Below are 14,763 nucleotides of genomic sequence, written 5' to 3' on the forward strand. Positions count from 1 at the left end.
TATGGTTAAAGAAATTCATTTTCATTAAATTATTCACGAAACTATGGAATCTTAAAATGTAAACAACTGGGGAACCGATGTCAGAACCCCCTTATACCAAGCGTAACCCCTGTTTAACTCCCCACAATTTTCAGATCCCCCGAATTCCTCCAGCCCCACCCCCGAGTATTTGTGAATGTAGCCTAAGACAAGGACAGCGAGACTTTTGTGATCATGACCTGGCAAACACCGCCGGCAGTCACCGTAAAAATTAACCCAAAGTCATTTCGACACGAGCTGTCACATGCTAATGACCCCATAAACGTAGGCTGCACAAGCGTACCACGGTCTCCAGGCTCATTTTCAAACACCGAGCAACAACCATGTTCGGCTTGTATTTTCTATTCCTGATATTGGTTACAAACACCTGTGGAAGCAAGATTCTTGTTTTATCAGGAATGCCCGCAAGAAGCAACTTTATATACTTTGCAAAACTGGGCGAACATCTTGCCAACGCCGGACACGAGGTCACCTTACTTCTAGGTCACTACAACGACCTCGACAAGATCGCCCATGTCAAGAAACTCTTGAAATTCGAGAAGTACAACACTGTCATGAACAAGACTTTGTTCGAAAAATTTGACAAGGATTACTACGAGAAGGCTGTGTCTGGAAAGGCGAGCCTGGCTGACTGGGTGGCTTCATTTGGCAAGACCACTTTAGAGGATTGCAAAGTCATCCTTGAAAATGACGAGTTGTTCAAAAATTTTCGCAAAGCAAATTTTGATATCGTTGTTTTCAACACATTCACGCCCTGTGGAGCTCTTATCGCACAGAAACTTTCACTACCCTATGTTGCTTTCTGTACAACGAGACCCGATTCACCCGTTTACACTTTTCACACTCGGATCCCCTCCCCGCTTTCCTATATTCCGACTGTAAAGTCGTGTCTGACTACAAAAATGACCTTTCTTGAACGACTGCAAAACATGATGATGTATGCCGTCGCTCTCTACTACTTTGACTTTGTAACACTCAAGCCTTACCAAATGCTCAAAACTCAACACAATATTAAGCCTGAGTCACCGATGTACAATTTCTTGGCCGATGCTGAAATCGTGTTATTTGGAGTCGACTGGGCGAGTGATATCCCTCGCCCCCTTATGCCGAATACGGTGTTCATTGGTTGTATGCTTTGCCAAGAGCCTAAAGCCCTCAGCAACGTAAGTACAACAATATTCATAACGTATAGACGTGTGAGCACGTACCTCGTTGTGTCGATTACCTTGATGCAGTGATTCATTTATCTCAAGGTCAGCGATACAATTAGAGATCGACCATTAGATCTTTGAGGGTTGGACACAGTCATACAACTGATAACGAAATATTTCTATTTCAGTTCCATAATTTGAAATTTGCCAATATTTGAGTATGCTTCAATAACTATATTTTTCATCTACTTTTATACAATATATGTGTGACATACGTACAAATATATGTATGTATGTATGTATGTATGTATGTATGTATGTATGTATGTATGTATGTATTTATGTATGTATGTAAAATATATACTTAAGTGTGTGTGAGGGTGTGTGTGTGTATGAATGAACGGAAAAATATGTAGGCAAAAGTGTTAGCAGGTTTTGTCTTTTGGATTTCTTCCATTTTGACCTGCCAAGTCTAATATAATCGACCTCTTATAGGAGTGGCAAGAGTTTGTGAACTCCGCAGATGATGGAATTGTCGTGTTTTCCCTTGGGTCATATGCCACTCCGGGAGTAGCCATCGAAATAGCTGAAATAATCGCTGCAGCCCTTGCTCGACTGCCCCAAAAGGTGGCTATGCGATATGAGGGAAAGCCTCCGAAGAATCTTGGTACAAATACAAAGCTGGCGCAATGGATCCCCCAAAACGATTTACTAGGTTGGTATGAACAAGGTTTCAACGTAGTCCTGATGACATCTTTTAACCGACAAGGTATCATTAATATCTTAGGTCACGCTCCGGGGCCCGGGCTCCTTGAGTCCGGAGTAATTCCTGAGACACTCGCAAACGGATTTCATTCAAGTAATGCGTTGACGCGCATGTAGCAGATAAACACATTGTTTTGTTTCGCGTTACGAGCCTATATGCGACTGACAACTCATACTTCTTAATGATACCTGATAATTTTCTACCTGATTGCTTACAAGCATCTGACACAAATCCATTCAAAGAATTCCACAACAAAGGGCTGAAGATAGTTCATCTAAACATGTGTTCATGAAAATAAACTAGATGAATTAAGAAGTACTCTCTCCATGTCCCACCGTCAAATTTCCATACTCGGCATAACTGAATCATGGCTTGACACTAAAATAACAGACAATATCTTAAAAATAAATGGCTTTAATCATATTAGACGTGATAGATGGGAGACGACCAGCGCAAAAATGAAAGGTGGTGGTATCCTCGCCTACATATCAGTTAATATAGCCCACCACCGTCGAACCGATCTGGAACGACCTGACATCGAGATGATTGCCATCGAAATTAACCAACCGAAATCGAAATCTGTCATTGTTTTGTTCATCTATCGTCCTGCTGATGTTGATATCAGCACCTGGCTTGTCTCTCTTTCTCATACACTTGATACAGTTCTCGTGGAAGACAAGGAAACCATTGTCCTCGGTGACTTTAATATTGACTTGTCTATAAATGACAACAAGTCATTAATGTGGTCTCTCAACTATAGCACCTTCTCTCACGTATGCATTTAACTGCTGCATTGTTAAAGGTCAGTTTCCATCTTTATGGAAATTGGCTCGTGTTAGTCCAATCTATAAAAAAGGTCCAATAGACGAACCTGGTAACTATAGGCCAATAAGTGTGCTTCCTGTACTTTCCAAACTCCTCGAGCGCCATGTTCACAATCACCTTGTAAAATTCATGGAAACACACAATCTCTTCTTTTCTAATCAATCTGGATTTCGTGCCAAACACTCTTGTGAAAGTACTCTTGTTGGTCTGGTCAACTCATGGACTAAAGAAATCGATCGTGGAAACATCGTTGGCTCAGCATTTTTAGACCTGAGCAAAGCGTTTGATCTCGTTGACCACGCAATCTTGTTGTCAAAACTAAAAACCTATGGGTGTTCTGATCATACCCTGTCTTTTTTTAAATCATACTTATTTACACGTAAACAATTTGTGCAATTTAATCGTACTAACTCAGATGTTATTGATGTCAGGGTCGGTGTGCCGCAAGGTTCCATACTGGGGCCATTGCTCTTTATTATTTATGTTAACGATTTGCCCCTTCACCTTGAAAATTCATCCTGTACTTCCTTTGCAGACGACACAACACTTCATGTTTCAAACAAGTCCTTAAACACCATTTCTACTTACCTGAATGCTGATCTAAAAATAGTTGAAAATTGGTGTCTTACTAACAAACTTTGTATCAATCCCAGTAAGACAAAATCAATGATTATCACAACTTCTCAGAAGAGACGGCACATTAACAGTGAAAACTTCAACCTCACTTTGGCTGGTAAAACTATTGACCGCGTCTCATCAGAGAGGTTGCTAGGGGTCACTATTTCTAATAACCTGGACTGGTGTGAACACATTTCAACCATTGAAAGCAAAATCAATTCCAAATTGTTTCTTTTGGCACGCATCAAAAAATTTCTTCCTCTCCACTCACGCAAGCTATTTTATTACTGTTTCATCTCACCACACATCAATTACTGTTCTAATGTTTGGAGCTTTACTTCCAGTAGCAATATCTATGCATTGGAGCGTCTACAGAGACGTGCAATGAGACTTATTCTTGACATTGTTCCGCCTCTTTCCACTTTTCAAATGTATACTCAGCTTCATTGGCTGCCTATTAACTTGAAACTCCGTTGTAACCGTATGGCCCAAATTTACAGAGCAACTCACAATCTAACCCCTGACTACATAACCAGTATGTTCAATAATTACATCCCTTCCAGATCACTTCGTTCTTCCAATCAGAACCTCCTTAAAGTTCCCAAGGCACGTACACTTCTTTATCAGAACACCTTGTCAGTTGCGGGTGTGGATGAATATAACAATCTCCCCAAATCAATGAGGGACTCTGAGTCACTGACTAGTTTTAAGAAATCTTGTAACAACTTTTTGTATAATACTTACTTGTCTGATGCCTTTTCGTAGTTTTTTATATATATATTTGTACTTCTGTGTTTTTTGTGTTTTCATGTTTGTGCTGTAAAGTGTACTATGACTTTCTTTTGTCTATTCGACCTCCACGAAAAGAGGTGTTTCACCTATGGAGTTATCGAGTTTAAATAAAGATTAATAATAATAATAATATTAATGATACCTACTACCCATGATCCTTTCTCATCGTATCAGCATCAGTTTGACAGGAACTAGTAACGACTGATCACCGGTGGAGACAGTGTCATCGACGATGACTTGTTTCAAAAGAATTATCACATATCTTGTCAAGTAACTTGTTGCAAGACAATTTGCTTTGGTCTTTCTTGATTTACTACTTGCATTTCATTGATGTAGGACATCCTAGGACCAAGGCCTTTGTAACCCACGCTGGTATGAATGGAGTTGCAGAAGCCATTTTTCACGGCGTGCCAATAGTTGGAATTCCTCTTTGGTCGGATCAGTTCGACAATATGGCAAGAATGACAGAGAAAGGCATGGCTGTAACACTGACAATGGCGACTTTGACCTCGAACGAGCTCTACGAAGCTGTGAAAAATGTTATTGAGGATCCCAGGTGGGTTGATATTCGCGTCCCCGACAAAGCTTGGAAGACTGACCCGCAGAGGTCTCGAAAGACTCTCTATGAATGGCCAATTTTCTTTAATCTTTGTGTATAAAAAAATTATGTTAATTAGTGCAAAGGTTAAGGTGCAGGTGTCAAAAAAGCTTCGTTTAATTAACAGTATATGAAAATGTACTTCCTATGATATAACTTATTGAGCTATAGTTTGCCTTTGGTACAATCAAAAGGGGAGCGGGAAACTGCGAAGAAAATCCGAACTGTTCATAACAAAGCATACATGCAGGGTCGGTAGCCATTACTGCTTTCCACAGACTTTTGCTCGCTCTCTCTCTCTCTCTCTCTCTCTCTCTCTCTCTCTCTCTCTCTATATATATATATATATATTTATATATATATATATATATATATATATATATATATATATATATATATATATATATATATATATTTATATATATATAAGAAAGGAAAGAGAACATTCGAAATTTGGCAGGAAAAATTCTACAGCAATACCTGCAATTATTTAAAATCTAGACAAATTTAAGTTTCGCAGGTCTAATTCTACAAAGATGATTTGAATCCGCATGATGGAAGTTAATAGCGAATAAAGGTGTTATTTATATGTTGCAAACAAACAGTTTCAAAATATCCTTTTTCAAAACATGCTTTCGACACTGACATGATTTATCAAGGAACAGCAAGCAGTAACCTATTCTTGTGTACACATCCACGTTTAAAATGCAGAGAGAATTGCAGAACAAGATAATTGAATACTGTCCAAATTTTATACCGTTAATGTCAGTTAATTTTTTTATGGTGTCGAGTTTGTTAAAAAGTGAAATAGAAGAAGGAATTTTCTTTTATAAAACGTCTTTATCCTCTCAATTCTGTTGATATTTACAGTTACAAAGAAAACGCAGCGCGTCTATCCCGCATCCAACGAGACATACCCATGTCGACAGGGGAGGCGGCGGTCTTCTGGATAGAACATGTCATCAAACATGGCGGACAACATCTGCGAGCTGAAGCGCTCAACCTCAATATCATTCAGTATTTTTCACTTGACGTTATCGCCTTCTTGTTGGTTATTTTGATCTTGTTTATCTTCCTGTTTGTCAAGGCAATGTCATTGTTCTGTCGATTTCTTTGCAAAAAGACAGGGAAAGAGAAAGTCAACTGAATGCGTACCAACAAGGTCTCAATCATCACCCTAGGGAGCGTTCAGTTATTATGGCCGAGGGTGGGCCGGCAAATTCTTCCTGCGCATCAGTCAAAATAAGTGACCCCCCTACCCATTGCACCAAAAAATTAATGACCCCCCTTTTAAGATGACAAAAATTTCATGACCCCCCCCCCCACATTGCTTGAGTAAAGCTGCACAAACAAACCCCTCAGGAGGGGGGCGATAGAATAAAACCAGATATGAACTGAATATGCTCACGTGTTTTACAACAGGTTCATTAATAGTAGTGCGCTTCACAGTAGAGTAATGTCACTAATTACAAAGTTCATTAAATATGAAAATAAACCCTAAATTAACTTGACACTGTTCAATGATTCATAGCACAATTAAATATTTATCAAATCAATATCTGTAGCACGTTTCACAAAATTTTGGTGCCGAAATTTCAGAGTTATATACCTAATTACAAAGTTTATTAAATATGCAAATGAACCCTTAATTAACTTTACACTACTAAATGCTTTACAACACAGTTAGATATCTGTCGTATCAGTATGTGCAGCAGTTTTCATCACATTTGATGCAGTTATTTCGGAGTTATATAACTAATTATAAGACTTCATGAAATATACAAATGAGCTAATTATTAGTTTGACACTGCTTAATGCTTCTCAGTACAATTGGATATTTATCAGATCAACATCTGTAGCAAGTTTCATCGAATTTAACGCTGTAATTTTGGAGTAATATCACTGATTACAAAGTTCATTAAATATGCAAATGAACCCTTAATTAACTTCACACAACTAAGTGCTCTACACCACAATTAGAAATTTGTCGGATCAGTATCTGCAGCAGATTTCATCACATTTGGTGCAGTTATTTTGGAGTTATATCACTAATTACAAAACTTCATAAAATATGCAAATGACCTATTTGTTAACTTGACACTGCCAAATGCTTCTCAGTACAATTAGATATTTATCAAAACAATATCTGTACCCAATTTCACTTACTTGGGTGCCGTAATTTCAGAGTTATATACCTAATTACAAAGTTCATTAAATATGCAAATGAACCCTTAATTAATTTCACACTACTAAATGCTTTACACTACAGTTAGATATCAGTCGGATCAGTATCTGCGGCAGATTTCATCACATTTGGTGAAGTTATATCGGAGTTATATGACTAATTACAAACCTTCATAAAATATGCAAATGAGCTATTTATTAACTTGACACTGCCTAATGCTTCTAAATGTAATTAGATATATATCAGCTCAATATTTGTTGCAAGTATCATCAAGTTTGGTGCAGGAATTTCAGAGTTATCTCACTAATAACAAAAGTTCATTAAATATGCAAATGAGAAGATAATTGACATGACACTCACAGTACCATCATAATGCTTTTAGATTGTCATCTGTGAAAAGTTTCATGAAATTTGGTGCAGTATTTCTTGATATATGTCTATACTGTCATTGCCGTCTCCATAGGGAAACCATTGTACGGAAAAAAACGATATTATATAACTTCATTAATATGCAAGCCACACTAACCAAAATCTAATCAGTTCTTGCAAGTAGCATATGGTACCTGTGTACTAAATCTGACTTGAATCCGTTCAGGCGTTTTTGAGTGATCGTGTAAACAGACAGACAGACAAACAGACACACACACACACACACACACACACACACACACACGGATAGACAGACAGACATCGCTATGACATTAGCCCACGTGTTTACACACGTGAGCTAAAAAAGAGATTCTCAGATTTTTTCAGATGATCCCCCTTACAAACTCACTGATGTTAATGTTCAAATTTCCCCTTCTGACTTGCTATAATTTTGAAATTACACCTCAAAGGGATAGGGCAGAAAGTCCAGGTTGATCGCAATTTCTTTGAGCAAGCGTGTATGTACAAAATTTTGATATTTTGGTTTAATTGATAATCAGCTGTTGATAATGGTGATTCACTATACGTGGTAGTCTATGAGGAAACTATGAATAATTTTTTTTCCAATACAAAAATATCTAAATCTGTGTATTTATAGACGTTTGATAGTTCATTTTAAAGTACTTAGTAAGACTAGAATGGTTAAAGGTTGATATGTGTGCAAGAAATGGGATTTTGGGAATTTCACCGAAATGTTGATTCACTATACGTTGGAGTCTATGAGAAAACTATGGATAATTTTCTTACAATGCTAAACTTAATTAAGTTGTGCCTTTATAGATGTTTGATAATTGATACAAATGTACTTGATTCAAATAGGGTATTTGAAAGTTCTGATGTTGACAACAATCATGATATTTGAATTTCACCTAAAAGTATAATTTCACTTTTCATGGTACTTCTAGTCTCCAGGTAACTGTTAAATAATTTCCCTGATAAAACTTTCTATGCTCGATTTACAATAAGACAAGCCTCAAGAGTTGCCAAGGCAATATATTCATGTGACAGATAATTATATTTTTGTTCAGATTTACAGTTAAATGACTTCAGAGAATGAAATCATGCGGCGAATCATTTTTTCATCTCCCAGAATATTTCTGAACACTGAAACTGCTTTTTGACGGGACGGATACTTATGAAAATTAAATGACCCCCCCCCCCCTTCTGAGCTGTTTGAAAAGTCCATGCCCCCCCCCCCCCCTTTTTGCAGTTTTCAAATTTAAGATGACCTCTGGATTTTCCCAGCCTACCCCCGGCCATAATAACTGAACGCTCCCTTACAATTTAAAAATGTTATATATACGTGGTATTTCTAGTTTTGAATATACAGTCGATTTTCGATTGGATTCGAACTCACAACGTACGGCATCCAGTCACCTATATGGAATCATACACCATTAACCAGTGAGGGCGCTAAATCGAACTACATACGCTACCATTCTATATAGGAGAGCGCCCTCTTTTGTCCAGAAGATGTACATATTCGTTTCAGACTACCTAACCTGGTGAGCGTGAATAATAGGACGAAATGGCAAAAAATCATGCTAGTGACCTTAGGGGCTGGTCAGTTTCTTCAGCCGGGGGGGGGGGCGGTGGATTCATTGGGGGGGGGGGGTCCACCCTGTTTTTGACTTTGGTGATGGGGGGGGGGGTCACCATGTTTTTGAAATGCCCAATAGGGGGGGTCAGTGTGTTTTTGAATTTTGACACAGGCTCATCATTGCCTAAAATGCTAGTGTCAGCCACAAACTAGTGTCAGCCACAAATTTCATCATTCAGTTGTAACTTTAATAATCAGTCATATTTTTCAGCACGCCCAACTTTAACATATCAAGCATACATATACAGAGATATCTGTATGTTCAATATTTTCAGCGTGCTCTTCAAGCTCATTACTTTAATATATCAGACATTTTTTCAGCACGCCCTTCAGGTGCATGACTTTAATATACAAGGCATATACAACAGAGATATCAGGATGTTTCATATTTTTCGGCGCGCCCTTCGGGCACCATACTTTAATAAATCAGAGATATATGCCAGAGATATCTTGATGTTTGCTAAGTGAAAGAGTACCATCATGAAATCTGCAGTTCATATGAAAAGCATTACAAATTCCTGATACTTTTCTGTTCTCTCTATGAGAATTCAGTATGAGAAAGCAACATGCACTATTATTTCACAATATATATTTGATACAGTGACTTATTTTAGAGATAGAAACATGACAGGATATCTTTTCTTCTCATTGATGCAATTATTTTCCTTTGTTTCACAGGTTTTCTGTAGAAAGATGCTTTTTTATGAACAAAATAACAGTTAAAAAAGGCAGTTTTTGTCATTATTAGCTGTGCTTTTATGGTTTCAATGTTACAAGAAAAGGTCCTCTCAGACACTGTACACATCAGATTTGGCTAAAAAAGCTCTCTATGGCTCCTCAGGAGATTTAATTGGATGGTTGGCAAGTCTTAACACCCATCAAAGTTTTTGATTCACTGCTTTTTCCTCTTTGATATTAACGATTGACATCCATTATTCTGTACAACAGTTCAGGACATCTGGTTAAGAGCATAGAAAGTGTGAAATACATTCACAGCTCATTCAAAATACAGCTCATTCAAAATGTACTGTATTCAAACTTTAAGATTGACACTTTGAAATTCCTATCTTACAACTGACATGTCAACAATTTAATTAAAACATAGAATGATTATTTAAAATATATGTAAAACGTAAAATATAATATATATATATATAATATATATATATATATATATATATATATATATATATATATATATATAATTTATGTCCACCTTTTGTTTTACCTATGTCGCGGTGGGGGGGGGTCACCCTGTTTTCGAAATTTGGAATATGGGGGGGGGGTCACCCTGTTTTCAAAATTTGGATAGGGGGGTCAGCCACTTTTTGACGTCTCCAAAAAAAATCCACCGCCCCCCCAGGCCGAAGAAACTGACCAGTCCCTTATAATATTTCTTTCAGAAGTTTTTATGAATCAAAAGAATCGAAATTATGTTTTTGCACTAAAAAATCGACAGTGATTTTAGTTTGAAAGATCAGTAGAGAATAATTAACAGTTGAAGCCCTGACATAATATCAGTGAGTCGAGCTAGAGGGTCAAATCTCAGGTCTAAAAAAATTCACCTTTTTTCGTCACTTTTTGCTGTTTAGTAAGAAAATTTGCGTGGTGACCCCAACTTTTTTTGCTTCTAAATCAAAGAACACTGTCTGTTTGATAGATATTGCTGTACTTTTTAACATTTTGAAAATTATTTTGTGCATTTATATGAAGTTCATATTTTTAAAAAAGACTAATTTTACAGTTAAGTGATGAATTTAGGGTCTAATATTTAATTCTTAAGACAAGACATCACAAATTTTAGTTGATGTCCTAATTCAGTTGTCCTGGCGATGCAAATATGTGGTATGCACACTGGGATCTGTTAAGCGTTTGCGATAAAATAAAGATTCTGCTGGTAAGTGCAAATTTCGCAAAATGGGAGATTTAGTGGCTTTCTGTCAATTTTTGCATGTGTTTTTTCAAAAATTTTGCATGGGTACCCCATTTTTTCATATCTTTGCAATATACACATAAAGATTATTTCAGAAAAGTCAACTTCAAGAATGTCCCAACACTTTTTGGAATGGTAGCGTACCTCCTGTAATGATATATGCAAGTTGATTGTGCCATTCAATTAAAGACGCAAACGTTTTAATTAAACAAATGAGGTATTATACGAATCCGGCACAGTGAAAAAATCCCCCAAAACAAAGAGATTTATGTCCGCTTCCTTTGACCGAATTGTAGAAGATTTGGCAAAACAAAAGTCTTGACATATCCTAAGTCCTTCAAAAATAGGGCGACGGCGCGTATTTTTGTATTTTTAATGTTGTTTATTTTCCGGTCAGTCAGTCTGCTTTCAAATCTTTTGATTTAGAGTTAATTTTTAGATTTTGTATTAGATTCTGATTACTTAGATATGGTTAAATCACAGCGTCGATGTCTACAGAAAAAAGAAAATGGTTGCGCGAAGGCTTTCAAGTGACCTTGCAAACTACGTCTGCTCTGTAAAAAGTAAACACAATTTGACGAATCCGAAAAGCTTAAAGATATTTAGCTATCTGATTTCTCGAAGCAGTTTTTTCCCACTAATCAGAATTTTCACTCTAGAACTTAGGAAATATACGAACCAACACTAAATGTCGAGTCACATAAAAACCCCCAAAAACAAATAAACAAACAAAAGAAATGAGGAGTCAAATCAACAAACAAGCACACATAAATGATACTGATATTGATACATCCAATAAATCCCCAAATTCATCGATATTTGAATTTCCAAATTGGCCGCTTTCCTACATGAATGTAAACTCTGTGGGTGTAATTAAATTTCGATTTCCAGGTGAACTCTTCATTTATCAGTCAACTCAAGCAACAGACCAGCCAGGTAATGCCAAGCTTGAATGTCCAAACATCTGTCTTAGAGGCACATTTTGTGTTTGACTTTTAATTGTTGCCAACTTTAATGAAACTTTTCCCCGCAAAGATTTAGACGTGGTGGGTAAGGCCTGTAGGGGACAAATCGGCCATAACCACCACGTTTTTTAAAATGAATGAGTTTAATTTTCTTATTTACGCACACACTCATATAGTTTCGAAATATGGGGAATGGCTATTATATCAGGTTGATAACCCCCACGTGTTGGCAAGATTGCTCTTTGTGAGACCATGGTGAGACAGTTACGATTCCGAATAAAGCATAATAAAGCTCTCCCTATCTCCATGGTTTAACGAATTTCCCTACAAATACAACCCTAATTTTAATGAAACAGGGAAAACTATACTGACCTAGCAAAGCCGTTTTTAATGACATTCGAACCAAAGTGAGCATGTAATGACCAAGATATTCCACAATACTTGCCGTATAGCATGGGGGTATCTATCTGCTCCTGGCTCCATTATCGCAGCGAGCGACTACCCATGGAGGTAGAAGAGCACTCTTTGTACCTCCATGGACTAACGTACGCGTGGCCGTAAACTAAAACCATGGAGGTTACTACTCGTTTAAAAGCAATTATCTGTCACGTATCAACTGGTGCACGATGGTAAGCTATTAGCCCTACGGCCGGTATGAGTCAAGAGTGCTCGGCTATGACATCGGCTGACCATACGTTATAATTATTATTGAATTTTTCTCACTGTTTTCTCTATCAGTTTCTCACTTTTTCTTCATGCTCTGACTGATCGGAGTAAATAAAATAAATGATTATATAACTTAACCTGAAATACTATTCAGAGATAGCTAGGGTAAAGTAATAGGCACACACAAGACACGGATAAGAGTTGTATAATGTAAAAAAATGTTTACTTGAAAACATGACATTTATTGATCATATTCATAACTTCTAGACGAATATTGCTCGCGATACCCCGTGGTTTTACAGTACATAAAGTCTGCTCCTCCTTCTTCATTGGACTCCTATCAATTTGCTTACCGCAGCAATCGTTGCGTTGAAGATGCTGTTTCTTAGTATTTCTCTCCATTATGTACTCAGTCACATTGAAAAGGCCAATTCTTATGCCACAATGCTCTTTATCGATTACAGTTCGGCTTTTAACTCTATAATACCTATAACCTTTACAACAAGTTACTCTGCCTTGGTCTCGATAATTCACTCTGTAAATGGATTTTGGATTTCTTGTCTAACCGGCCCTTAAATGGTAAAAATAGGGTAGTTTCTTTCGGAATCTATCACTTTAAGGTAGCTAAATACCTTTTAGCCACGTTCAGATTTTTATTTTTTCTCAATTGAACACGTCCCACACCCCAATAAAATATACATTTTCTGAAAGCCCTGATATAGAGCTATCTGACCAAGCACAGTACACGGTCATTATTGCATAAGAGTCACGTGACAAGCGTTTTGCTGAACCTTCCAAAAACCGGTTTTTCCCGCCTTATGCGAACACGTTGCAAGATTTCCATATGGAAATTCTTCATTGACAAGCCTTGACAATATCCTTCAAAACCGTGTCTGCGATTTTTTCCCGGAGGCTCCATTCAAATTATATGGCGTGATAATTAAAATTCCTTGAAAAGCACCTTCATCTAAAACCTTTAAGAGCGCATTAAAAAAAAACAAAGGTATATAAAGAAAATCCCAGACACGGTTTTGAAGGATATTGTCAAGGCTTGTCAATGAAGAAATTCCAACCGGAACTCTGCAGCATGTTCGCATAAGGCGGGGAAAACCGGGTTTTGGAAGGTTCAGCAAAACGCTTGTCACGTGACTCTTATGCAAATAATGACCGTGTACTGTGCTTGGTCGGATAGCTCTATATCAGGGCTTTCAGAAAATGTATATTTATTGGGTTTGGGTCGTGTTCAATTGAGAAAAAAAATAAAAATCTGAAAGTGTCTAAAAGGTATATAGCTACCTTAAATACAGGTTCCCCTAAAGGATGTGTCCTTTCCCCTATTCTATACTCGCTAGTCACACACGATTGCACCTCATCCAATGATAGTTCTCTGATTGTCAAATTCGCAGATGACAAGACTGCCGCGGGTTTCATTCTCAAAAAGGCAAAAAAAAATAATTTGTGCTGTTCCGATAACATGCTTTTCAAAATTAGGGTGGGTAGGTAGGTAGGAATTTTCTTTTACAAAGTATTTTTATTTTGAAATACGCAGTTTCAGGGGTTTAAACCCTGTAGCTGTTAACAGTTCCCTCATCAGATTTGATTACCGGTTGACGTGTTTGTTAGTTGAAATGTCATGGAAACTGAACTGTCTAAATCATAATTCTTTGACAGCAAAGTGTACAGTTAAAGTACAGTCTGGTTTCATTATCAGACCTGCTTGTCTTCGATGGTGCATCATGGTTACGTCCATGGGTGGTGCAAACTGTCGGTCGCCCACCATTACAAATCAACGGCTTTCTTGGCTCCCGTAATACCTCGCCTTTCGCAGTCGCTCAAAATAAAAAGTGAATCTCAGTCACTGAGTGAATGTGCTTCACGTTGAAGTTCATTGTAGCGTCGCCAAATTGGATATTTATCTGCTGGATTTCAAACCATGGCCGAGCTGCAATACTTGCAAATTGAACTCGAGTGGAGTGTTTTTTTACATTGAAAAAAAATCTTGGTCGTTTTCCTCAAGATTTTTTTCGAAAGTCCGTTTCCGATTTACAGCAGACAACAACTGACGATCTTTCCTTACCGTGATCGCATTTGCAAAACGTACATAATACAGTACACGTTGTAGGTATCGCTGGCAGCCATATTGTTTGTAACCTATTGCCAACGATAAATGACGTCATACGTTTCGCGCTGGTTCTC

At 37.5% G+C, this 14,763-nt stretch overlaps 1 protein-coding gene across 1 annotated transcript; it reads left to right on the plus strand.

The window, feature by feature from the left end:
- Positions 1-391: 391 nt before the first annotated feature.
- LOC139118618 (UDP-glucuronosyltransferase 2A3-like) lies at positions 392-7,364 on the plus strand. The gene is made up of 4 exons (XM_070682033.1): positions 392-1,202; positions 1,686-1,905; positions 4,528-4,747; positions 5,660-7,364. The coding sequence occupies exons 1-4, from the start codon at positions 438-440 to the stop codon at positions 5,934-5,936; spliced, it is 1,482 nt and encodes a 493-aa protein (XP_070538134.1). The 5' UTR covers positions 392-437; the 3' UTR covers positions 5,937-7,364.
- The last annotated feature ends 7,399 nt before the right edge of the window (positions 7,365-14,763 follow it).

This window comes from Ptychodera flava, chromosome 19 (genome assembly GCF_041260155.1).
Source record: "Ptychodera flava strain L36383 chromosome 19, AS_Pfla_20210202, whole genome shotgun sequence".
NCBI classification, from domain to species: Eukaryota; Metazoa; Hemichordata; class Enteropneusta; family Ptychoderidae; genus Ptychodera; species Ptychodera flava.